Source organism: Eufriesea mexicana, unplaced genomic scaffold, assembly GCF_001483705.2.
Source record: "Eufriesea mexicana isolate 0111107269 unplaced genomic scaffold, ASM148370v2 scaffold4744748102, whole genome shotgun sequence".
In the NCBI taxonomy this organism is placed as follows: Eukaryota; Metazoa; Arthropoda; class Insecta; order Hymenoptera; family Apidae; genus Eufriesea; species Eufriesea mexicana.
Genome location: NW_016907942.1, coordinates 203,695 through 230,893, shown reverse-complemented (window position 1 = coordinate 230,893; position 27,199 = coordinate 203,695). Strand labels below are relative to the sequence as shown.

At 43.2% G+C, this 27,199-nt stretch overlaps 1 protein-coding gene across 1 annotated transcript in view; it reads left to right on the top strand.

Annotated features, from left to right (window-relative positions):
• The window catches only part of TfAP-2 (transcription factor AP-2), a 120,754-nt gene that overhangs the window by 75,685 nt on the left and 17,870 nt on the right, over positions 1–27,199 (top strand). The window contains exon 5 of the mRNA XM_017899060.1: positions 21,067–21,265. Coding sequence (XP_017754549.1) covers positions 21,067–21,265 — 199 coding nt within the window. The remainder of the gene's footprint in view (positions 1–21,066; positions 21,266–27,199) is intronic.

Genomic DNA, 27,199 nt, shown 5'->3' with positions numbered 1-27,199 from the left:
GTAAAGTTTCATTACAGTTTCAGTACTTTTTCAGTACACTTTCAGTATAGTTTTAGTATGGTTTCAGTACATTTTCATTGGTGTAGTACTGTTACAGTACAGTTTCATTACAGTATCAGTACAGTGTCGGTACAATTTCATTACAGTTTCAGCACAGTTTCAATACACTTTCAGTATAGTTTTAGTACAGTTTCATTATAGTTAGCTGTTTCATTGCATTTTCAGTACGGTTTCAGTACAGTGTCAGCATACTTTCATTACAGTTTCAGTACTTTTTCAGTACACTTTCAGTATAGTTTTAGTATGGTTTCAGTACATTTGCATTGGTGTAGTACTGTTACAGTACAGTTTCATTACAGTGTCAGTACACCTTCGGTATAGTTTTAGTATAGTTTCATTACATTTTCATTGGTGTAGTACTGTTACAGTACAGTTTCATTACAGTATCAGTACAATGTCGGTACAATTTCATTACAGTTTCAGTACAGTTTCAATACACTTTCAGTATAGTTTTAGTATAGTTTCAATACATTCTCATCGATGTAGTACTGTTACAGTACAGTTTCATCACAGTGTCAGCACAGATTCAGTACACTTTCGGTATAGTTTTAGTACAGTTTCAATACATTTTCATCGGTGTAGTACTGTTACAGTACAGTTTCATTACGGTTAGCTGTTTCATTGCATTTTCAGTACAGTTTCAGTACAGTGTCAGTACACTTTCATTACAGTTTCAGTACTTTTTCGGCACACTTTTAGTACAGATTCAATACAGTTTTGTCTTTCAACCGTTTATTCTTTTTGACTCTCGGTGTTCAGTCGCGTGTCATTCTTCGCCGCATTCGAATAAAACGGATGGAACTTCGTTTTCAATCGTGGTTTTGGTTCCAGACATCGGACAGAAATCATTCTCTCTATAATTGTATCGTAAGTGATATAATTGATTTTATTCTTAATTTTGGAACGATGTAAGCGGAGTCTCGAGTATTCCTGTGATGCATACTGCGTTTGACGACTGTCAAAAATGGTGTCCCTTCGAACCCTTTCACAAGCTTTTTATAAACTCTGTGACATCAGTCCAGCCTAGCTTCGAGGACCCATCCAGCTTCTCAATTTTCCTCGATGCAAAAATAGATCTCGATGCAGAGTGACACCATCCAAATAAAGATTCCTCTCGCATATATTTCCTATTTCTTTCCGATTCTCGATTAAAATTCGCATTTCGCTAAGTACGCGTGCACCGTGTGTGTCTTTTAACCTTAAATCCACGACAAATAGGAAACGGAGGAGCGAGAGCTTATCGACGGAGCGGGGTCCGTGGAAGAGCGCGACGCTAATCGAGCACGTTCCCCGACGCTAAATCGATTCCGATCGAACGGGAGCGTGGAGTAGAATGGAGTAGACTGAAGTAGAATAGAGTAGAATGGAGAAGGCAGTCGGTGAGTGCCTTTTTCGCATTGTTCCGTTGGAAAGGATTGCCGGGTTTGACGCGTCGCACGGGGTGGAGGGTGGCCACCATCTTTGTGCCGGCGCAGCCTAACCTCCTAGAATCGGGCCGTAATGAAATTAACGAGGACCAGTGGCGCGTTGCCCTCGGGCCAGGTGGATCCCTGCCTCGCGAACACCCCTGCCGTGACGTGCCAAGCGCGGCAGGCTCGAAAAGTCACACCCCAGTCGCTCGGTGGTAACCAATCAAGGTCGAGAAATAAGTGAACTCGTTTCTACAAGGCGATTGGTTAAGTTTCCGGGACGTTGATTGCCCAGGAAATTGTGCGTGCGCGGGACCCTGCACGTGCGAACGTGCACGAGCTCAAGGCTATTCTCGCTTTTGCAAATTAAGGGCCTTTACGTTCCGAATGCGCGCTCGCGTTCGTTCGCTCGCAGCAACAGGATGGGCATAATTTCGCGCACGATTGAAACGCTTTCTTCTCCTTTTTCCTCTCCGTGTGCCGCGTTGCTTCGCTCGCTGTTTTAATGATCGCCGAGCCACGGTGACGAAGAGGATGATTTGTATACGGCGCGTAAAAAGCACGTAAAATGGTCCGTGGCCATTTTGATGACTCGCGATATTCACCGACGGAAATAAATTATCGGAAATCGGCATCGGTGGGGATACGAATTTCCGTTTCGTACGATTCACTAGCTTTTCTGCGACGAGTGGTAGATAAATGGCGACGATAACGAAGGGAGAAGAAAGGGAATAAATAAAGCATCGGATAGATCGAAACGATATACACGATGTGTACGCGATATATTCGCGCACACGTGGATCAGGTTAAAGGAAAATAGAGCAAACGTTAGGGAAAATTGCGACAAAGAGTGGGATTAAAAGCTCGATGAAATATTCCTAGGCTATCGCGATCTCTCGTGTACCTCGTTCCTTAACTATACCGTCCGCAGCGAAACTGGCGAAAATTAATCTCAATCGATCTCTCGCGATACGCGGGCAAAACGTTGGGAATGGGGAAAAAATCGCGTACATTCGTCGGAAATTACATTCCGGCTGGAACGAGTCACGGAAAGCGGCGATAATTTTTCATCGTGCCGGGATAGGGGAGGAGAAAGAGCCGGGAAAGGAAGAAACCGATACGTAATTCCGTATTCCAAAAGGAGCACGGCGAAAGTAATACCCGTAATAGAAACTTTATTCGGATAATTATTCAAACGCACGCTTATTTCGACTTTGATCGATAATCGGCCGCGTAACACTGTGAAATAAAAACGTGGCAAAACAAATGATCGGCTATGCGATGGGCAATTAAAACATCACGTTAACCGGCAGAGGATCCCTCGAGCGAGCACGTACGCGCGTTGTGTACATACGTACGTAACTCGTGAAGGATTATCTAAAAGCCAAGCAGGAAAACGATGAACGATCACCGGGTATGTCTGTCGACCGAGTCGAAATAGCGATAGTCCGATGTTTATTTACGCAACGCTGAAAATAAGCCTTTAGGACCGATCGATCGATCGATCGACAGGTCCAGATAGGTCCAAACGAACGTTTATACCCGTGATCCACTCTAATTGCTCCTTTTGTCGGCTAATTACCCGTTGCGTCAGACGTAGCTCCGCGGACACGAGGAGGAAGTTGCGCGGCGTCCGCGTCGCGTTCATTGTGGCAGGTGTCGAGTCATTAAAATCAAAATTAATTCCAGCTTTAACGCGACTCACCTCGAGACATAATTTTATACGGATCGAGCGTCGCGATGCATGCGAAACGGTTATTTAAAGATACCTCGAGCAGTGTACCGACTTAATCGAAAATAAAGCACGTAAGGCCCCGGTAATTCGTTATCAAGTACACCGCGCGTTTACCAAATTACGTCCGTCCATTTAAAGCGATCGTGGCAAAACGCGCGCGCGCACAAGCGTGTATAGAGATTTTCAAGCGAAGCAGAGGCGAGCGGCTGCGAGAGGAGGAAAGGGGAGGAAGAAAAAGGACGGTGAAATTCGTTTCGTAACGCGGTGAAAATTTGATCGAGCCGAGAGATAGGTGGATATGCAGAAAAACAGGGTCGCATCCGTTATCGCGATATCGGATCGGCTGGATTCGTATTAACAGCTCCCGCCGCCAGTGTCTTAATTACAAAGTAACGAAACCGCGAGCGTCGATTAATTTACGGTTCACACCGTGCACACGCTTGCACCCGGCCGGCAATGTATTAATTTATCAATACACCTGTGTAATAATCGCGTTACGTAATCCGGCCATAAATCATAAATACGCGCGTTGGCCGGATCGACTCATTAAAATCATGGACACCGGCCGGCTGCATCCAGCGCGAAATGATTTCTCTAAACAGCCCCGGGGCTATGGATAATAGCGAATCGTCGTGGGCCGTGGATCACGGATCGCGAGGTTTCCCCTCTCGCCGGGCGACGATTGATAAATCGACGATCACTCCGGAGTAATCGTCTTTTCTCCGCTGACTTTTCACTCGCGCCGGCCGTGTATATTTCACTGGCCGATCGCTTTCGCAATTTTTACCCAGTCGTGTCTTTTTTCCCATTCCCCCTTTTTCGCCCGCCTCCTCTGTCCAGCCTTCCTCCTCGGATTTTTACCTTTTAGCGGCTCTGCTCGCCATCAATCTTGCTCGCGAGTATCTCGACGATAACGGTTTTATTAGTAGGCTGAAATTTAGCAACCGAACGTGATTACGCGAGTGATTGATGCAATTCCGCGTAATCGTTCGATAGCTATCCTTGCGTTTTGTCTCGAGCGCGTTTGAAGAGCGGCCGCTTTTCCGACGTCCACTTTGGTCGCGTTTCTGCTTTTCCACGGATTCCGTTTCTCGTGAAACGTAATCGAGTCCTCGTCGATATTTTGTGCGAGATTTTAGCCCTTTCGCTACGGATGCATTCTCCCGAAAGTGGGAAGTTTTCGAGTCATTTTGTCAGACTGAAATCATATGGAGTGAAACGAGTGCAGAATGCTTGCGATGGGTAACCGTGAAGATAACGTATATACTCTGATCCCGAGAGTTTACGGGTGACTTAAGTCACCGTTCGTATGTAGCGAACGTCAGACATTTTGTGACTATAGTCACTGTTGCTATATAAGGAGCGTATGACGTTGGGTGGCTATAGTCGCCGTTTGTACGTCGCAAGCGTCAGGCCTTGGGTGCCTGTAGTCACCGCTCCTATATAGCAAGCGTTGAACGTTGGATGCCTATAGTTATCGCTCCTATATAGGAAGCGTCGGACGTTGGGTGACTGCAGTCACCGCTCCTATATAGCAAGCGTCAGACATTGGGTGCCTATAGTCACCGCTCCTATATAGCAAGCGCCTGACATTGGGTGCCTATAGTTACAGCTTCTATATAGGAAGCGTCGGACGTTGGATGCCTATAGTCACCGCTCCTATATAGCAAGCGTTGGACGTTGGGTGCCTATAGTTACCGCTCCTATATAGCAAGCGCCTGACGTTGGGTGGCTATAGTCGCCGTTTGTACGTCACAAGCGTCAGGCCTTGGGTGCCTACAGTCACCGCTCCTATATAGCAAGCACCGGACGTTGGGTGCCTATAGTTACCGCTCCTATATAGCAAGCGTCGGACATTGGGTGACTGCAGTCACCGCTCCTATATAGGAAGCGTCGGACGTTGGGTGCCTATAGTCACCGCTCCTATATAGCAAGCGTTGGACGTTGGGTGTCTATAGTTACCGCTCCGATATAGCAAGCGTCGGAAGTTGGGTGCCTATAGTCACCACTCCTATATAGCAAGCGTTGGACGTTGGGTGCCTATAGTCACCGCTCCTATATAGCAAGCGTTGGACGTTGGGTGCCTATAGTCACCGCTCCCATATAGGAAGCGCCGGACGTTGGGTGCCTATAGTCACCGCTCCTATATAGCAAGTGTTGGACGTTGGGTGCCTATAGTTACCGCTCCGATATAGCAAGCGTCGGACGTTGGGTGACTATAGTTACCGCTCGTAGCGAAAGGATTAATCGCAAAACGTTTAGTTAGTGGCTAAATAATTTATTCAGTCTTAAGCTCATAGGCGAATGCCTCAAAGTCTTATAACGTCCCTAGCAGTCTTATAGGGCGTGTCTCCTCTTCGTGGCTTCTTCTAGGTAAATGTTGGTACCTTCTTCGGTGGAACTCCGATCCACACACCCTATCTTGGCGTCTAAACATCCCGATCTGTAACCGTTGTCCTTAAACCTTGGCGATGTCTTCCCGGAAATCCAACGAAGGGCTTTCTCCCGTCAGAAAACAATGAGCATCGGTGAAAGTTGCCCACAATTTAATCCACAGATAGAAGCATACCTCTTATTCTTCGATCGCGGCGAAAATCGCGAGTGATCTTCGAATTCTCGGCAATTTTTCGCATGATCTATAGCAGCGCTATGTAAACTCTGTGTTCATGGATGCACATCATTAGGAATGATAACGACTCATTTATCGCTCATTGATGAATGTTGCTCCGTGAAAAAGGATCCGAGAGGTGGAAGTTTTTGCCACTCTTTTGATCTTCGCTCTCTTCTTTCGCGTCGCCATCAATCTCGCGGTAATTACTTTTCTTCCTACCCATCCGCGGTGAAATGATTTTCTTAAATATTCATTCGCTCGATGTCGGCTCTTAAACTGCCGGTCTACGGTTTTATAATTCTTCCTGCATTCTTACCGCGGGTATAAATTCGCTTCGAATTCCTTTCGCAACCGTCGCACTCTTTTATCTTCCTTTCGCCATCTTGCCACGCGTGATTCTAATCGGGAGATTTCCATTCGAGTACGTTCCTTCGTTGCAAATAAAAGAGACGCGTAACTTGCGGTCAGGGGACCTAGTCGCGAGAGCAAGTAGATTTTGCAATCGGGAAAAGCCTGGCTTCCGGCCATTAGCCGTTAAAATGATAATCGCGTTTCACCGTTTTTCCTGCGTTATGAACGATTCGAAAACCGCTGGAACTCGATTCATGCAAAAACGTATCGTTCATTCAGAATCCAGGGTTTAAATCCTTCTCGTTAGGCAACGGGTTATAAATATCCAATAGGCTTAACGATTTCCTTTGACGAAAATTTAAGACCGTGAGTTCTGTGTCTATCCGATCTAAATTATTTTCTTCGAGTGTGCTAATCGCGTCTCGTTTGTCGCGTTTTAAGATCTGTACGGAGGACATGTCATACCGCGTCTTGGCGCCTCACTCGCGCTTGGTTCGAAGTTTCGAAGGAAGCGGCGAACCTCGATGCTTAATTTTCGCGACGAATTTACAGAGAGGGATCTTTTTTAAAATGGCGGATCGGGGAGCAGTCGAGGGCGCTATATTAGAAACGAGCGCAGTGTGTATTGGGAATGGAAAGATATTGTATCGTCTTCATCCACCCCTTACACTCCGTGATGACTAGCTTCGCACCCTCCCTCCGAATCTTCCGCTCTCGCTGTTCTTTGGTGGGAAAATACGGAATTGGGAGAACGAGTTTTAGACGAGTTTTAGGCAAGTTTTGTCCAAGTTCTAAGTAAGTTCTAAGTAAGTTTCGGATAAGCTTTAAGTTCCTTTTGTGCTTCGTTTCGGGATCTTAAAATTCAGAAGTGCTATAGCAAGGAGTTGAGAACGAATTTGGGGCGGAATTCGAGATATTCGCACGGTATCGAGAGAAAATCGATACTAATTTTCGCGCTTCCTTTCTGTCGAATCTCACCGTCTAAATATTCGAGTCATCGCTACTTATATTCGATATTTACATAGCGACGAAATATTTCTTCGTATAGTTCTCTCGTGGACGCCATTTTTCCGTCTCCTAAGCGAAACCCGTAATCGAAAGAATAATTAAAGATAGCCGTGGAATTTAAAGAAACACGCGTGATAGATTACAGATTTGCACGCATACGTGACACTTAATTGCGGAGACTTTTTCTCCCGCCAGTATACATGGAAAACTTTTTCAGATCTTGTTCGGACCTTGTTTCGATATCTAATTAGCCGGGCGAGTGATAAATGATAGCGAGTCAGGTGTATAAATCGCCCAGCGACATTGTAAGCACACATGCATCTGTGCTGCCTGCCTCGCTGAAACGCGCGAAAGTTGGACGAATAGGAACTTTCAGGTACGCGAAATCTCGCACACGTGTCCATGGTAATAATGAAAATAATAACGAATAGATATTGTCGTGCTCGTAATTTCGCCGATTTCTTGGTAATTGCCGTATAAAGTACGTCTGGAATGTCGAAATTACCAGGGGAATATTACCCTGATCAACAGGCATCGATAAGTTAATGACTGCTCGCTGTTACTTAACGCGAGCGATGAATTACACTTCCAATTTTAATCTGTAATATACATTGAGTAAACCTTGTAGAGCTTACTTTCTCGAATACGAATCCGTGATCGAGATTGCTCCATCGTATTCGGTTTTCGAAAATTGTGGATTTCTTTAAGAACGCTAAAATTTTTGGCTAAAATTAAATATTAGGTAGGTTCGTTCTCGTATTAAACGTTAGGTGAGAGTGTACCGAGTTTATCAGAGTCCGTAATTATAATTATATGTCTCGGAATAATTATAACTGATCGTCAAAATTTTAAAATAGTACTTTCAGTGCATATTATTGGATTTTTACTATAATTTCTTTTATTTCTGTCCGCGTGCCACCTCTTTTAATGGTACGTTCGCTTCATAATACAAATTCCTACTAAAAATAATGTTACAGCAGTAATTCTCAGTTTTTATTTTACTTTCTGTTATTGTGGTCATTGTGACAAATTTATTGTGTCATCTTTTACATACCCCTACATAAAGAAAAGTGGGATTGTAGGATGATTGTGTTGTACTAAAAATGAACTCGGTGTATTCCTAATGCAACTCGTTATATCACGCTAATACCTTCGATAAGATAGACAAGGATAGAAGTTCAAGTGATATTCAATCAGCACCGTTTATGGTTTTAGATCAGAAGCTCCAGAAAGTAACAGCAACACAGAATGCGCAAAGAGGTCGTCGATACCTCGCCACGTGATAGACAAGGACAGCTAACGGTTAGAAAAGGATAGAGTAGACTCGGCAGTAAAAAATCGCTAATTATCTGGTTCCTGTAATTATTTCGTAAACTTTTATAGCTATATCGCAAAGCTGGAACTATAGGCAACATTCTTATGTAATTTTCGAAAACAATATGACGCTAATTAGTTTGTTATTAATTATTATTTAGAAGGGTGCGGAATTTTGTAACAACAAGCGTCGTGATCTTACGTGGAAGTATTTAATTATGAACAAAACTAGAAACAAAATGTGAACAAGAGTGATATGAGAATGTACACAAAGATATTGTCTTTATAATGGGTGCATGTAATTCGACCATTAAATCCTTAAAAGCTAGTAATTAATGACTAACTCTAAGTATCTACGGTAATAATTCAAACACTTTGTGGGATAATTATTAATAATTAATTAACTAATGAGAAATTTACATATAAAATAATATTAGAAAATTCTTTAAGGTTGCCTCTTTACTATGCAATTATAAAAGTTCATAAATTGATCACAGAAATTGAGTAATTTGATGATTTTCCCTCTCAAGTCAATCCTATTGGTGAATGGCTATTCGCTATCCTTTTCTAAGCTGTTGATTGGCTCTAATTCAGCCAATCAGGTAGACTTGCGATGAACGTCATCTATGATTTTTGACTCGAAACTCGAGAGGGTAACAGGAATTTCTTGTCAAAACTCAAAGATAGCGCTGATCGCAAGTCTATCTTATTAGTTTTAAGCAGCCGGTAAGGTAGGGTTTCAATCAGTGCGATCTGGGATTTTGGACTGGAAGCTTGGAAAAGTAATAGGACTATAGAATACCCGAGGAGGTCGCTGAAAGCTTCTAATCAAAACTCATAGATTGCGTTGATGGCAAATCTATTTTATTAGCTCTAAGCAGCCGATAAGGTAGGGTTTCAATCAGTCGGGAATGTAACAGGAGTACAGAATACGCGAGAAGATCGCTGAAAGCTTCTACTCAAAGCTCATAGATAGCGCTGATCGCAAGTTAATCTTATTAGTTCTAAGCAGCCGATAAGGTAGGGTTTAAATCAGTGCGATCTAGGATTTTGGACTGGAAACTCGGGAAAATAACAGGAATATAGAATACCCAAGGAAATCGCTGAAAGCTTCTAGTCAAAACTCATAGATTGCGCTGGTCGCAAGTCTATCTTATTAGCTCTAAGAAGCCGATAAGGTAGAGTTTCATCAGTTCGATCTATGACTTTGGACTGGAAGCTCGATGAAGTAACAGGAGTATAGAATGCGGGAAGAGGTCGCTGAAACTTTCTACTAAAAAATCATAGATGGTGCTGATCGAATATCGCTTGAACTTCTATCCTTGTCTATCTTATTAAAGGTATTAGCTTTGGTATAATTGGTTGCATTAGGAGTACACTGAGTACATTTTTAGTACAACAGAATTATCTCACGTTCCCCTTTTCACTATGTAGAGGTATGTAAAAGATAAAACACAATAAAATTGTTATAAACGTTACAATAATACAGAATAAATTAGACACTGAAAATTATTGCTGTAACATTATTTTTTAGTATAAATTAGTATTATGAGGCGAACATGACATTAAAAGAGATGGCACATGGACAGAAATCAAAGAAATTTTTCAAGACTTTTAAGCCTATAAAATTTGCAGCTTTGGTATGAAAACTTCTGCCAATTTCTGCGATTTTGTATTAGACGAACATAACATTAAAAGAGCTCTTGCTCTGACAAAATTCTGAGCCTACAAAATTCCCAGAGTTGGCATGAAATCCTCTGCCAATTCTACGATTTTGTATTAGGCAAACATAATATGATAGTAGGTCGCTCACCGACACAGTTCCTAGGAATTCCTTGGACAATACTTTTACAGCCTGCCGTAAAATTATCAGGTAATTTTGCCATTTTCTATCAGGAGAACATAACAGGCAAGGAGGTCTCTCGCCGAGTCATTTCCAAGAAATGACGGCACTTCCAAGAATTCTCGGTCAATACTTTTGCTGCATCGAGGAAAAGTTTCTGGCAAATTTCGTGATTTTGTATCAGGAGAACATGACATGAAAGGAGATCACTTGCCGAGCCAGTTCCAGGAAATGACGTCACTTCCAAGAATTCTCGGTCAATACTTTTGCCACCTCGAAGAAAAAGTTGTGGCCGATTTCACGATTTTGTATCAGGAGAACATGATATGAAAGGAGGTCGCTCGCCGAGACGGTTCCGAGAAATGACGTCATTTCCAAGAATTCGCGGTCAATACTTTTGCTGCATCCAGGAAAAGTTTCTGGCAAATTCGGTGATTTTGTAACAGGAGAACATGACATGAAAGGAGATCACTTGCCGAGCCAGTTCCAGGAAATGACGTCACTTCCAAGAATTCTCGGTCAATACTTTTGCCACCTCGAAGAAAAAGTTGTGGCCGATTTCACGATTTTGTATCAGGAGAACATGATATGAAAGGAGGTCGCTCGCCGAGACGGTTCCGAGAAATGACGTCATTTCCAAGAATTCGCGGTCAATACTTTTGCTGCATCGAGGAAAAGTTTCTGGCAAATTCGGTGATTTTGTAACAGGAGAACATGATATGAAAGGAGGTCGCTCGCCGAGACGGTTCCGAGAAATGACGTCATTTCCAAGAATTCGGAGCACAATATTTTTGCCGTTTCTGGACAATACTTTTCCCGCGTCTGGACAATACTTTTGCCGCGCCTGGACAATACTTTTGCCGCTTCTGGACAATACTTTTGCCGCTTCGGGGCAATAGTTTTGCCGCTCCCGGACAATACTTTTGCTTCCTCAGCGAGGATTTTTCGGCCGTTTCCGTGACTTTGTACTAGGATAACATGACATGAAGGGAGGTCGCTCGCGGAGTCAGTTCCAAGAAATGACGTCATTTCCAAGAATTCTCGGGCTATACCTTTGCGGCTTCAGCGAAAATTTTTCGACCGATTTCGCGACTTTATACTAGGATAACATGACATGATAGGAGGTTGCTTGTCCTGTCACTTCCACGAAATGATGTCATTTCCAAGAATTCTCGGACAGTACTTATGCAGTTTTGCCATAAACTTTTCGGCCGATTTCACGACTTTGTACTAGGATAACATGACATAATAGGAGGTCGCTCGTTGACAAATTCTTAGAAGTGACGTCACTTTCCAAGAATTCTGTCGAGGCATATTCCGTAGCGTTTGCTTGTATATACATACTACACATAGACTACCCATTGTGGGGGATTTTAATTATTCTACTTACCTCACTTACCTTATTTTCCTTACTTACCTTACTCCACTTAGTTTATTCTTCTTTCTTCTTTCTTCGCATATTACTTTAACAGATATTGCCCACTCTTAATTTTCGAAGTTCGAAGAGAACATTGAAAATTTACAAGGGATAGGAAACATCTTTAACTTTGTGCGTAGCTCTTAGCTTGGAATTATTTTCCAGAGATAAATCTTTTCTTTAAAAGATTTTTCTTTGGAAATTAATTCCAATTACCAGGTCTCACCACGTGGAGGTGGCTACGCATCGAGACCCGACATGCGCCCTAGTGGCGCAGCCTGCTGGCGCTATCTGTATCAAAGGTACCCTAATCTAACTTGGAGCGAATTAAGTTAAAATGACTCTACTGACACTTTATTATATTTCGTGTCTTACAAAAGGGGTTTCGGTTCGGTATACTGAAACTCTACTGTCGCAACGCTAAGATATGTTCAAGCTCCCATAAAAATAGGGAATGAAATATCAAACACGCGAGCTAATAGAAAATCGCGACGCGCCCGAACGAGTTCGCGATTATTCGAAAGACCGACTAGCCTAGGCGATGTACTCCCGTGTACAGAGATAACTTCATACCTCGGCACCCTCCCGATCGGGCCTAGCTCAATTCCAGTCACTGTCGCACTCGCCAAGACTTACACGTGGACCAAGGATAGTCCCTGAACCAATGAAACTTCTAGTGTCAACGCGAGGGCCCTGCTGGGCGGTTGCCGGCCAAGACAGACACTTCGCATCCCAGCCACACGGGGTAGAACTTAATCATCCCTGTGGTCTAACCGTAGATGGTACTAGTCCGTCAGCCAGCATGTGCCCGAGCCCCAGTCGCGTACGACTTAGGCAGCGGACCGCCCCGTCGAGGTCAGAAGACGCACTGATCCGAGGGGGTCACCCTGGAACCCGATGCATGACGAGATTGACAGTGACTGGAAATGAGTGTCGGAGACGAGTCGTGAGGATGACTTACGAAGCATGTACTTATCGAGTACACGAGAGCACGTCGCGTAGGCTAGTCGGTACTTACGAACGATCGCGATTATCGCGAGAACAATTATGTTCTATTTGCTAAACGAGGGGGATAAGAAAATGATAGAGAATTTATAAATTTCGCTGCAAGTTAGGTAGCTTACCTTTGTACGGATAGCGCGCACAAGAAACTTAGTCTAGCGATCTATCTTATATCTGCTTATAACTACTTAGGTCTAAACGCGCGTTTGTCCCGTGTCATCTATCAATGTCCCTTGAATAAAATCTCGAGAAACCTAAAAGCTAAAACAGAATATATTATTGTTAATATTAACCTGAAAGGAAACGGATTAGTACGAGGAAAGAAAACGAACAAATAGAAACCATGAAGGTTAATCAAGTGGAAAGAGCAAGCCACCGATGAAAAAGAAAGAAACCAACGATGAGACAAAGAAACCAACGACGAAACATTCGAATATTATACCAAATATTCGAATTTTCGAATAAAAATAAAAATCTGAAATGAGAAAAATAGTTAAAACCTGAAAGAAAAGAATAATTAATATCTGAAAATAAAAATTATTAAGAACCCAACGATAAGACGTGAATAAACCAACGATGAGATATAAACAACCCAACGATGAGATATAAACAACCCAACGATGAGAAATAAACAACCCAACGACGAGACATTCGAATATTATACGAAATATTCGAATTGTTAGATAAAAATAGATAAAAACGAAAAAATGATATCTGAAAGAGAAAAAAATAGTTAAAACCTGAAAAAAGGAAAAATAATTAATGCCTGAAAAAAAAGAAAATTAATAGCTGTAAACAAAAAAGAAATGATTAGTAAATGGGGTGGGGTGAGGGTGGGGTGGCCAGTCCCAACCTCACTTCGAATCCCAACCCCTCGCGCACAACGAAAATTTAGACGTTACACTTCCGAAGTCGAACCGACAAATGAGTTCTGCTCTGTCGCGTCGCTCCTTATATAGCCGCTGATCGGCCGAACTCCCCCCACCCTGATCGCAAATTTTCAGACTTTACCGATTCCGTTATTTATTGTTTTCTCGCCTTAGTAGCCAATAATTTATTAATTTTTTCACTGCGATTATAAATATACGTTGCGGGCAAATTGTTAATAACAATATTAATTTATTATTAACAATTGGTGTAATTATTTGTAAAATTTTTACAAATTATTGGTACATTTTAACATAAATACCTTCTAAATTCTATTGGAACCAAATTATTTATTAATTTTTCACATTTATTATACATTTACGTTGTGTACAATTTGTTATTAACAATATTATGTTGCTATCAATATTAAATTTTATAATTTATATATGTTCTATAAACTAAAACTGCATTCGCAGCACCATAAGATAAATTCCTATAATACGTATAAGTATGTATGTCAAAATATTTTTATTTCCTCTATATTATTGGCTAAAATGATTACGCGAACAGTAAAAGTGTTACAAGATTCATTCTCATTTTAAATGTTAAATGGAAGTTTATTTTTTAACAATTTTATATTAAAAAGTCTTTCGTATTTATGTATCGAATAAAGAAACTGTTTCAAATTTCGAGTGATTTAGAGGAATTTCTTATAATTTTGCGATTGGTATAAAAAAGTAAATGAAAACATATACATATAATTTACATAAAAAATGAGATCTACCTGACAATGATTTTGGTGTCGATTACTCGTTACCACAGCCCTGACGAAGCTACATAGATGTACCAACAATGGCTGCGTGACGCCAAAATACCGCTTACGGCTTCCCGATATATATTTTATCGTCCTGTGAACATCGAACATCATTTTAATATCGTTCCTAGATGATCTCTTCTTCAGGAAAGCCTACAGAATACACTATAGGGTAGAAAATTCTTGTGGGATAAAGAATTTTCAGTAAAAACCTAAGAATATGCTATTAAAAGTACGCTCAGTGCCTTTTCAAATCGAGGACCAATTATAATTATCCAAAAACACGAATAATTATAATTATTGATATTAATAACCTCGATACACTCTCATCTAACTTGCAACAACAAGAATGAACCTCCAAAAATTCTGACTTTCCATATAACACTTCATTATAGCCAAAAATCGTGCGTTTTCAGAAAAACCCGCAATTTTTGAAAACTAAGAGTGACAAACCAATTTCGATCACGGATTCGTGTTCGGAAAAATAAACGCTACAAAAATCACCTAATGGATATTACATATTATAGAAAAAGTTCAAAATTGTTGCACAGTGTCGTCACTGTCGAGATTTAACCCTTTGCGCTCGACGATTTTTTGGCTAAACAAGGGTACGAGATGAAAAATTTTCTGCCAGAAAGCTGATAATATTTGTTGAGTAGTAAATAAGAAATCGTATACTAATTAACACGTAGAATTATTTAATTTCGATACCTTGCACACTGTTACATTATTTTAAATTTGATATAATAATTAATATGGAGCCTCGAAATTTTATCAAATGGCGACTAAAGGGCGCCTCTCGAGTGCAAAGGGTTAACATCAAATGCTACACGCGTTGTATCTTAACCCTTTGCACTCGAGAGGTGAGCTTCAGTCACCATTTCATAAAATTTGGAAGATCGATATTAATTAATATATCAAATTTAATGTAATGTAACAGTGTGCGAGGTATCGAAATCAAATAATTTTACAATTCTATTACTATACAATTCTTTATTTACTGCTCAAAAAAGTATCGTCAGTTTTTTAATAGAGAATCTTTGAATTTCTACTCTTCTCTAGCGAAAAAGTGCGAAGGGTTAATTTTCACATAAGAATACGAATTAACATCTTTAAACGTGCACGAAACGGTAATCCAATTATCATCGTACCTGAAATATTTTGATGCTTTTATACTTTCACGTCGGTATCTCGTAAAAAGCTTCTTTTCCATCTTTCGTAATTTGCCTCGAATTGCATCCTCGAGTCTCTCGTTCCTTTTCGAATAACCCTGGATATAAAAAGAAAATGCCGGGATATCTTGTTAGAACGAAATAATTACAAGGCGAAAAAGCGGCTAGACAATTTCTCTTCTCCGATCTTGCAGCTCGATCGATCGTGGAACGAGGCAGAAAGTCGCAGACGAGGAGGAGAAAATATCGCGAGATAACCATCAACGAGCTTCATGATCGAGAATCACGCGGCGTGTTATTATCAAACTGCTCGCCCCGATAATGTTACTCCATTGTAACTTTCCCAACATTGTAATGGTATTCCGACGTAGAAACCCGCCCACGATTTACCTTCAGCTACGATCTACCTGTCAGACGGTTGTTCCGTGGCCCGAGATCCACTGACGTCAATGAAAGAAGTTTTATTCAGCCAGCCGATCAAACAGCAGCGACGATTTATCGCTGTTCCACGGCTTAATTGACTGCCCACGCTTTGCGATACCGCCGATACGATTTCGATGTCTCTGACAAACGATCGTTGCTCGCTTTGCCCGTGGAAAGTAGCAAGTGAAAAACTCCTTGCGAAATTAATCGCGTAATGAGACTTTAATCGTGATGAATAGCTCCAGAAGTAATATCGTTCTTCGTTTTTCTCCTTTCATTAATTACACCTTTCGAATTTTACCACGTCCCGAGAACCACGTTCCCTTTTTCCCCCCACGGTGTTTTCTTTTGACGTTGGAAATATGGCAACATTAAAGTTTCCTTTTCCATTAATTCGCATTCGTTTGTTGTACACCGGGGAACGAGGATCCTATCGTTTTATCGCGACGATAAATATTTCGAGGATAAAGTAATAGCGATTAATCGAGCAGTTCGTTAAGGTTTTAGAAGCGTACCATCCACCCGAGTTACCTGATTACGGTTCCGATTAGAAAAATCCTTCGGCCGCAATTATCACAGCAGCCACGAATTATGCCATTACCGCGAGGAATCGTCTCGCGTTAACGCATCGTCTCTAATTATGAACACGTTACGAGGATCGTAATTAACATAAAGGTAGGCTGCGTTTAGTCTGCGCCACGCGGCGAGCACGTTGCTCGTTTTCACGGTTCTGGCAGTCGTGACCGAGGCTCGTGGCACTTTTGTTTCGACAACGCCGGCAATATATCCACGTTGGCCGAGTGACAAATTGTCTGGTGGCGACTTCCTAGACGTTATCTCGGGCTAAAACAAGACGCCGCCGGTCCGAGGCGAGGATACTGCCATGGACACGCGTTTTCCATACCCGCCTCTCGTCCGAGCCGGCGTGAAGGATGAGCGAAAATCTCATTAGTCGGGTAAATCTCGAATTCGCGTGGGAAATTTACGACGTTCAGATTTTTTATTTCAAACCATCACGCTTTCGCCGTCGGGTCATCCTTCTGCCGCTTATTTTCGGTATCGGCTTTTCACTTACGCCAGGATTTATTCGCCGTTTAGATGACGGACCCTGCCTGGCAGAGAGACGAAAAGTTAGAAATCCGAGAAAATAATCCGATGTCGAATGCGTCGCGGTTCTTTAATTATTTTCGGTGTCGGCTTTTGATTTACGCCACGATTTATTTAGATCGCTTGGATCGCTAACCTGTCAGAGAGACTAAAAGTTAGAAATCCGAGGAAAAAGGTGGGTCCTGTGTCGAATGCGTCGCGTTTCTTTAATTATTTTCGATACCGGTTTTTAATTTACGCGACGATTTATTTGGATCGCTGAGATCGCTACCCTTTTAAAGAGACGAAAAATTAGAAATCCGAGGAAATAGTCCGATGTCGAATACGTCGCGGTTTTTCAATTATTTTCGGTATTTGTCGCTTACAGGACAGACCCTGACAGAGTCTTTCAAACGAAAAATTAGAAATCCAAGGAAATAGTCCTATATCGAATGCATCGGGGTTCTTTAATTATTTTCGGTATCGGTTTTTGATTTACGCGACGATTTACTTGTTGCTTGGATTACTATCCTGTCAGGGAGACGAAAAATTAGAAATCCGAGAAAATAGTCCGATGTCGAATGCGTCGCGGTTCTTTAATTATTTTCGGTATTTGTCGCTTAAATGGCAGACCCTGACAGAGTCTTTCAAACGAAAAATTAGAAATCCAAGGAAATAGTCCTATATCGAATGCGTCGGGGTTCCTTAATTATTTTCGATATCGGATTTTGATTTACGCGACGATTTATTTAGATCGCTGAGATTGCTACCCTGTCAGAGAGACGAAAAATTAGAAATCCGAGGAAATAGTCCAATGTCGAATGCGTCGCGGTTTTTAAACTCTGGAAAGATCGCTGCGGGATAATTGAATGACGGCCAGACCGGACTAGATGATCCCCGGATTATCTTAAATCGCGTAATTAAAGCTTGAATCACCGGCTGATAAGATCTACCGCTATTCTCGATAATAATTTCGCGGCGATAAATCAGCGCGCAACCTTCACGGGGTAATGCACGGCAAGGAGAGCGTGGCGCGAAATTTAAACGGGAAAAAAGAAGGAGACGAAATGTTTTTCCGCGTACACCTGGCAATTTGCAAATCACTGTCGTGAATGAAGTTCAGCGTGTAATTTCACTCGCTGATCGCTGCATCGCAATTTGGCCGCTAAGATCGATCGTGGAATGACCGACTTTTCGAGTAATTTCGAATAATTTCTGGAAAAGGAAGAGAAGCGAGAAGAAGGCATTTGTCATAATAGCGGAATATTCCGCGCACGGTTATCAAGATGCCGTGGAATCTCGTCGGGAAGGGGAGCACCGGCGAAAATGTCACGGGACCGTTTATTTCTGCCCGTGGCCGTTGAATTAACCGATACGTGCCTTTGTAATTAACTCACGATCGATTGACCGATAGCGGACTCATCGATGAGTGAGACGGTTTCACAATTCACACCGGCAAAAGGTTAAAACGACCCTGGATAATTGCACGTTTTACGAGACTACGTTTCGTAGCCGTGGCTAACGTAAGCAAAGCATGAGTTATTCCCATTAAATAAATTAATACACCTTCCAGTGCCGTTACCGAGACCGAGATAACGGGCCGAGATAACCGGAGGAATGTTTCGATGGTAGTCGCGGCGTTCCTTCCTCTTCTTTTTCTCCGCTGCTCTAAAATGGTACCTTCTGACATTTGGTATTACGTTTTTACCAATAGACGAGATGGAATCTCGATCGGGCAGGAATTTCTTTGCAACTGTAATTTATCCAATTCGATAATTAAATTCCAAACCGTCCAGCCGCTCCGCTCGCGCCATTTTCCCGACATTTTCGACGGATCGTTTCCACGCTAGTCGCTCGAATTGCAAAATCGAAACGGTGAAAGTTAGAAAGCAATGGAATATTACGATTTTGCTCGTTCCACCGATGGAAATGTTATTAACGCACGAATCGACGTGTCCCCCGTTCCAGCGTAACTTTCCTAAAGCCACCGAATTGTCTGGTCAGCTGCGTCGACAGGCTGCTTACCGTTACACGATTTTCTACCGCTTCATTCTCGGGATTACGATTTATAAGCGCGGAACAAACCCACGTCGACCTATTTGGTTCGCGTAGAAATTTATTACCCGTTTGACCCGGCCGATCGAGACGTCGTTGCGGATTGATTCTACTTGACAACTTGTTTGCACTCTCTTCTCCCTCTCCTCCTGTGTCTTCCACTCGCTCTCCTTCCCTCTCTGTCCCTCTCGCTCCCTCTCTGCCTCCTTCTCCCTCTCGCGTTTTCACGCACACCAACACTAGGCAAGGCCCGTGTTCCACGGCGTGTTCTCGAATCATGCATCAATCGAAATCGATTCTCCGACTGAGAAATGATCCGGTACGAGTGTATTCTATGGTGCAACAAATTTCGCGAGATTTCAGCGACTCCGCTCGAGCCTTACATAATAGAAACCAGAACAGGGAATAAAATGATCCGTTTACGAAAGTCCACGATATCTATCCGCGTCTGCGTTGCACTTTTGCTGCAAGATTTAAGAGAATTCGTAAGAAAATTCTTAGATCTTCTGTATGGAACGGAATTTTCATGCATTGGGATTAATTTTTGGGAAGAAATCAAGATGACGTAAAGATAAAAGTCGCATCGCGATATTTTTCGCAGAAAATTTCGAGATATCAGTTGGAAATCGACTGAAAATCGGTTGAAAATCGGTTGAGAATCGGTTGGAAATCGGTTGGAAATCGGTTGACGATCGAGCGAAACAGCGACGAAGAGTTGAAAGTTATAAGTTGACCATCGATTTGCTATGTAATAACACGGCTTTGTCCGAACCCCGCGGCCCTATATTAAGCATTCCAGAGCAACGATGCAATAATGCGGGACTATCGGTGCATAGAAACGAAAACGGGACGAGGTACGGCGAATTTAAAATATTTCGCGGATATTGCTCCGATATCACGGTTATGCTCCCATACACGCAGGCCTGGCCGGGGATAAGGTAATTTCAGAAGAACCTTCGGTTTCGGTATTCCTTCGCTGGCCACTCGTTAAACCCTCTTTGACCTTTTACGGGAACAGAGCGTTGTAATCTTGACAGCGTTATTGCATTCCTTTCATCAGCGGAATAAAATTCATTCAAGAATATTCGCATAGAAGTGAATAATCTCGATCTATCGCGGTGTCGAAGTGATTACTCCTCGGGAAGAATGACAATGCGCGTGTCATTTTCGCGGCTTCGATTTTTGCCACCATTTTCTTCGACACAGGATTACGATATTCTCTTCTTTCCCTCCAAGAACGAGAATTTTATCGTTCATTAGGCACTAAATACCGAGATTTAGAGTGCCATTCGCTGGTTTATTATACGCGTTAGCTACGCCTCTGATACACAGATCCGTGAATCATTTTTGCCTGTATGAGCTTGCACGCGCGAGAAAGTAAATTTGGAGCGGCGATAATGAGCATTGCCACACATCCCTCGACTACATCCTTTATTCGTAAATATCGCAATACCCCTCGGATATTCTTAAAGTCCCTCACGACGCGAATAAGCTACCCGGTGCTACGCAATCGATATTTATTAGCGAACTAAACCGGTAAGCGGCGACCTATCGAAACGGAGAATTATATCTTCGCGTTGCCACTTATCGTGTGCCGGACAATATCGCCAAAACACGTAGCCCGATACACCCTGCACCCGTCTAAACCACTGCATTACCATCGGCAGCAATTTCGCAAAAGCGATTGGAAATTCCTCAAACCTTATACACCGTGCACACGGATCGGTGCCCCATACGTTTTCATCGGCGTACATTCATTAACCACCCATCGAATTCACCTGCGTCGTAAATTAAAATGTCCAACAACCACTTTCTCGTCCCTGTACACCGGTTAATTGATTCCCAATCGGCGAAATGCATAATTCTCAGCTGGAAACGCGTGTTGTCCGCTTGTTGCAGACATGAAACCATCGGACAGGAGCGAGAAGGCGATGCTGACTGGGAACGCGCAGCCTTCGGACGTGTTCTGTTCGGTTCCAGGACGATTATCGTTACTAAGCAGCACCAGCAAGTACAAAGTTACGGTAGCCGAGGTACAAAGACGACTATCGCCACCGGAATGCTTAAACGCGAGCCTCCTCGGCGGAGTCTTACGGAGGTAAGATATTGCCTTGAAACTCGCCACTGTCTCTGGCTGCACGGGTGCCTCGTTTGCATAATACAATTTTATAAGGGGATTAACCCCCTCCCGTAGCGAGACAGTGACGCGACGTTGCTTGACGACGTTGCGCTCCGAGCGACGAGATATCGTAAAATCGCTGCCTCTCCCGCTCCAGCGGCCGCGACTTTCCATTTCGTTTTAAGGGCTGTTCCAATGCTGCTTGTTGCTACTATTTTTCGCCAGTCGAAATGTTTAATTCACGGTGAAATTAAATTTGATATCGGGACGTGGAACAGGGGAATGCGGCACGATTTAAGTTGGAAATAAAGGGGAATCGAGGTGCTTAGTTCGGCGAGGAATCGTTAGAGATACACCGTTACTGCGAGGACTGTCAAAGAGATCGGAACCACTTGTCTTGTTGTTAAATATTTTATCTCTCCAATTACGGGAAATATACTATACGCAGAGTCGTTTGTCGAAATGTGCTGGAGAGTTCTAATCTCCTGCTCCGTGTTGCTAGACATCTTCTAGCGACATCTGCTATTTTCTTTTGGCAATTCAAATAAAACCTAATAGTTATTCCGATTGTAAGACATTATCCCGGTAAAACATAACCTATCCGCTGTATTTCACAACGGGATGATTATGTGCAAATGGGATCGTGGTTTCCATTATATTTATATAAATCGTTAAGTAAATCTGAATCACATTCCCGGTCTAATGTCCAGTCTAATGGAATGTCTATTTCATTCCGTGGCTGGCGGAATTTGTTTTAAATCGAGAACTAAAAATCTCCGTGGATGTGCAACAAAACGATGGGGAAAAATGAAAGGTGGAAAGACTGCGAGCACGCGGTGTCTCCGAGGATCGATCTATCTCGCGGCACAGGAGCCCCGGTGTTTGCCCTGGGTCGGAACGAGTAAGTATTTTAACGGTATCGGCCGATGCTGACCGATACCTCATCCGAAAAGCGACACGTAGCAGGAACGATACGAGAGGCGAGATACCGCGTGGCTGTAAATAACGCGTACACTTCCGGACATTTGTCGTTCGCGGTAGAAGGATCCTTGGGGGCTGGCTGGCAGCGCCGGGAAGGGAACAATGGCCTGGCCCGGGTGATAGCCACGGAATCGAGATACCGATACGTTTAACCGTTACGCGACTTTATCTAGCCGGTTAATTAATAAACGCGCGTTCGCTTCATTCGGCCACCTCATACTCGAGCACGGACAGCCGTCTGATTTATGGGTTTCTCTCTTGGATGCGGGAAGAGCCGTTCTTTATCTGATTCACCATTTTACTCGGCCAGAACATTATCCGTTGCGCAATGCTTTATCACCAAAGGCGTGGATAAATCACCGGTACCCGCGGCCGGATGTATCTCACGCACGTGAAACGTACGTAGCAACGTGGATCGGTGTATGACGCACCGGTGCGTCCGACTTTTTGCTCCTCGAATCGGGGATCGCGCGAAGGCAAGAGAGATCTAACTCGGAGGTGCGTATAGCTGGCCGTAATAAGTAATAATAGAGAGCTGTTCGTCTTTGTCGCGTCTGACACACGAGACGTTAACGAGCGCGTGAGAGAGGCAGTGGTGCGAGTCAATGCTTCCACGTTCATGGAAACACGAACGTCTGATTGCCGAGTTTGTACGGAAAGTGGTGTAGCATAGCGTGACGCTTCGATCATATGTTTGTATTCCTGCACGGTCTTTCGAATTCGATTTAACTCTGTCCGATGCTGTGTAATTTCCGAATTACGTGCACGCGTGTTTCTCTACCCGTTTAGTTTTATTTATTTTCCACCAAACTATCGCGGATTAACGTTGTATCGTCGAATTTGTAACGGGTAACGTATTCGTAGAAATTATTAATTCGTTCCGGATTCTACGATACGATCTTTTCTTATTTCTTTTCTTTCCTTTCTTTTTCTTTTTCTTTTTTTTCTTTCTTTTGTTTCCCGTTGGAAGAGAACGAAACACCGATTATAAATAGGTAACGTCGACGTTCTCGATAGACGATACATCGAACGAGTGATCGATCGGTCGATGAATAATGTTCCGCGACTTCCAAGGAGAACTTACGGAGCAGCGCCATAACGTTAACGAAAAATCAAGCACACCGACATCGAGCAAGAATCTCGATCGCCAGACATCGGTATCGCGAGGCGATTACGAAACACCGGACTCGCGGTTGCCTTCTTCGAATTCATAAACCTTCGAGATACGGAACGTCGTGCCATTCGCGGGTCCGTGCCTCTCCTCGTCGTGCTCGTAACGAGCACCGATCAAACGAACGAAAACACTCGTACCATTTTCCATACGCCCACGCGCTCGAGCGAGCGAGTATAGACACTCGTGCGTGAAAGTATTTCGGTGAATCATAGAAGTGTTCGTAACGTTACTCGAAAGATTAATTTAGTAATAAAAAACTTCGATGTTACGTTAGTGCGTCGGGGGACTTTCCACTTAACTCACTAGCGCCACCACGACCTTCATCTCCGGCAAACGCTAACGCTGCGTATTAACCCTTTGCACTCGGTGATTATTATCGTTACAGAGAAATAGCAATTCAAACGCTTTCTGCTGTAACGTCGAGGATATTTTTGAAACGGTAAATAAGAAATCGGATATAAATTGAGACTTAAAATTATTTTATTTCGACATTCCATGCAATCTTTGGTTATTTTAGACTTGATATGTTAATTAACATAGATCTTCGGAATTTGATTAAATTATGATTTAGGCTCATCTCTCGAGTGCAAAGGGTTAAACGTACGTACTTTTTATTTTTCCAAGTTGCTGAAAATATCTAGTTCTTCCCTACGAATGTACTTATTTACTATCCACGTGTATTACATTTACGTGCGTACTGAAGCTCGGTTACCGCGTAGAACTTTGGAGTACAAGCTGGAAGTTCAAGCATCGGGATACTTTCGAATACGAGTGTACATACGTATGACGCGGACTGATCCATAAAACGTGGTCCACGGTCACTCGCGGTCAGGATTGTCCCGCTGATCGAACCGGAGCAAATTCCACGGGCGCGCGAGGCGGAAAAGTGGGGGTGGAGGTAAAAAGGAGCGAAGCGAATAAACTGCCAATGAAACGGTCGATCTATCCCCGATGCAAATGAGACATTAATAATTGCATAGCTTGGAGTGTCAATTCCTGGTTGTACGAGCGGCCCTCGGGCCGGCAGCGGGCATTCGATGCACCGCAGACCGCGACGATATAATTCATCCATTCGAATAGCGATCTGACTGATAATTACACGCGCCGGGTTCTCTTGCCACCATAGATTTCTACCGTGCCCATCTGCCTTTCTTTTGTCTCTCGCGGCCGCCTCTCGCCGCCGCGCCACCCCTCGCCCACCCCGTGGCCAACCCCCTTCGCTCCGCGATCTTCTACCTTCACGGTGAATTAAGGTTTACGATCGACGGCTTTTACAGTGCGCTGCGAGAACGATCCTGCGTTCGTTTCGCCGCGACTCACCTTCCACAGCCGAGCAACCCCTCTCTCCGAATTGCCGGTTCCGAGGCCGAAATTAAAATTGCAACTCGGTTTATCGACCCCCGACGAAGACGTTCGCGACGGGGGTTCCGCGTTTCGTTAACCGTCCAGGCGCCAGACGATTCCCAAATTTCATTTTTCCCAACACGCCTCCATCTCCGCGACGATCTCGCAACGAAATTGGGAGAGAGAGAGAGAGAGAGAGAGGCAGCGGAAGGGACAGATGATGGGGAAACGACGGATGGGGTTGTCGATTCGTTCCTGATCGGTGTTAAACCACTTTCCGAACTGCGTTTATTCATTTACCTACTTATTTAGTCGGTGTAAACGTATTCCAGCCACTCGGGCAGAACGGAGATTCGAAACTACGAGAAGAAAACTGAAGGAAAGACGCGATAAATACGTGTCGGTTAATGCGCGATGGACTTTATCGATAACGGAAGATGGCCGGAAATTTGTAGAAATTGTAACGAGCAGAATCGAGATGAAGCACCGGCGTGGATCGGTTCGAGATCTTTCGAGTACTCGCGAATCGTGTTCGTTAGAGGTGGTCGGATGCGTGAAATTCCAGCAGAACGATTTTCCGCATTTCCCGTCTTTACTTCGCGCAAATCCTGCTAGTTATCGCCCCAGAAGGTAATTAGCGGTTGTATATATATGTATCTCGGATGTGCGTTAAATAATCCCGAGATACAAGCGCATTTAGATCCATAAAATTCCTACGCAACGAGCCCTCGGAGTAACGTTGTATATGCAAATTCAGATTGCTCGGGATTTTTCGCATTCCTATTTTCGCTTCCTCCTCTCAGTTCACACTCGTTATCGCTTAGGCAATTAGAGATCGCATCCTAGTTTCGCGTGGATAACGAATTGCGTGGTGCGGAATATCGGAAATCCGCGGTGGCAGAGGGAAAATCGGCAGAACTTATGGCAGAACAAAGGCAATTGACATTTTAACAATTCTTTACGACGGCGTAACGTCATTAAGTTCTTTACGCGTTTAAATTACGAGTGATTATGCCTGAAACGCTATTCGGATCCTGCGTTGCAGGGCATAACGATGGTGGAAATGTTTGTCGAAGTGGTGCAAAAAATCGGCGCGGCCGCAGCCGGGAAACGCAACGACGCATGCGCGTTTTTCACGCGGCAATCGTAAAAGTCGATTCGCGCGTATGTTTTATTCGTAATTTCACGTTTCATTTTCGTATCTGCCCGTTCTCACAATCGGTTAACGACTCTGGAAATTACTGTCGGACACCGGGGCAATTTTGCATTGTAATCCCCGTTCTTTAACATGGGGTATCGTCGACGATAAGACACGGTAACGCCACGTCGTTATTATTCTTTCACCGGTCAAAGAAATCGTGCGAGTACACCGTCTGTTAAGCAATAAGCGCGCGCAGTTTTACGCAAATACGCCGACAAAACGGAATTTTACGAGCAGATAATTTTCACTTCCCATCTCCGATTCTCCGTTTCCTTTTAGTACGATCGAAGATCTACAATGGCGCGCTCTAGCTTCATCTTCGTCAAATTCGATCGGACGTATGATCTATAGAGATTAACGATAGAGATAATTCATTAACCCTTTGCACTCGACGATCTTTCCGTTACAGAGACGTAGTAATTCGAAGACTTTCTGCCATAAAGTCGAGGATATTTTCAAAACGGTAAATAAGAAGTGCAAATTAATTGTAAGACGTAAAATTATTTTACCTCGATATTCCACGCGTCGTTGGGTAATTTTAAATTCGAGATATTAATTAACAAAAGGTTAATAAATTATAACTACGTGTGAGTGATGATTAAACATCCGAATTATCTCTTTACAAGAATCTAGATCAATGTATAACGTTGTCTTTCGACAAAAACTGTCCTCCAACCTCTCTTAATCTTCTTTATATATTTTCCCCACCATGCACACGTTTCCCGATGTCTACCTTAACCCCTTTCCGTATTTCGACGAGTCTGACTCGTGATGAAGATTTTAGCCCAAACACGAATATCACGAGACAGACACGTGAGCGAAATATTTTTCTGAATACAGTTTTGAAACTGTCATCTATTGTAAAATATAATATGTATATAATATTTATAAAAGGAAAAAGGATTAGAGTTTACTTCCTCAACGGTAGTATCGCGTAAACCCGACTATATCACACGTATTTACATTTCGACTCGGGGCTCGGATTTCGTCCAGCTAAATGGCACGAGAAGGGGCCTAATATGACCAAATATGGTCGTGTTAAGGACCCGACGCAACGCCCAGGGTTTTTCCCAATTGATCTGGTCATTAATCACATGGTGGAAAATTCGCGACACTGCAGATCTTTTGTCCAGTCGTTTTGGATCGTCGCCTGTTCGTAAAATTCGTTTAACCCTTTCGTCATGGCGGACATCGCCACGAAATCTCTCCCGTG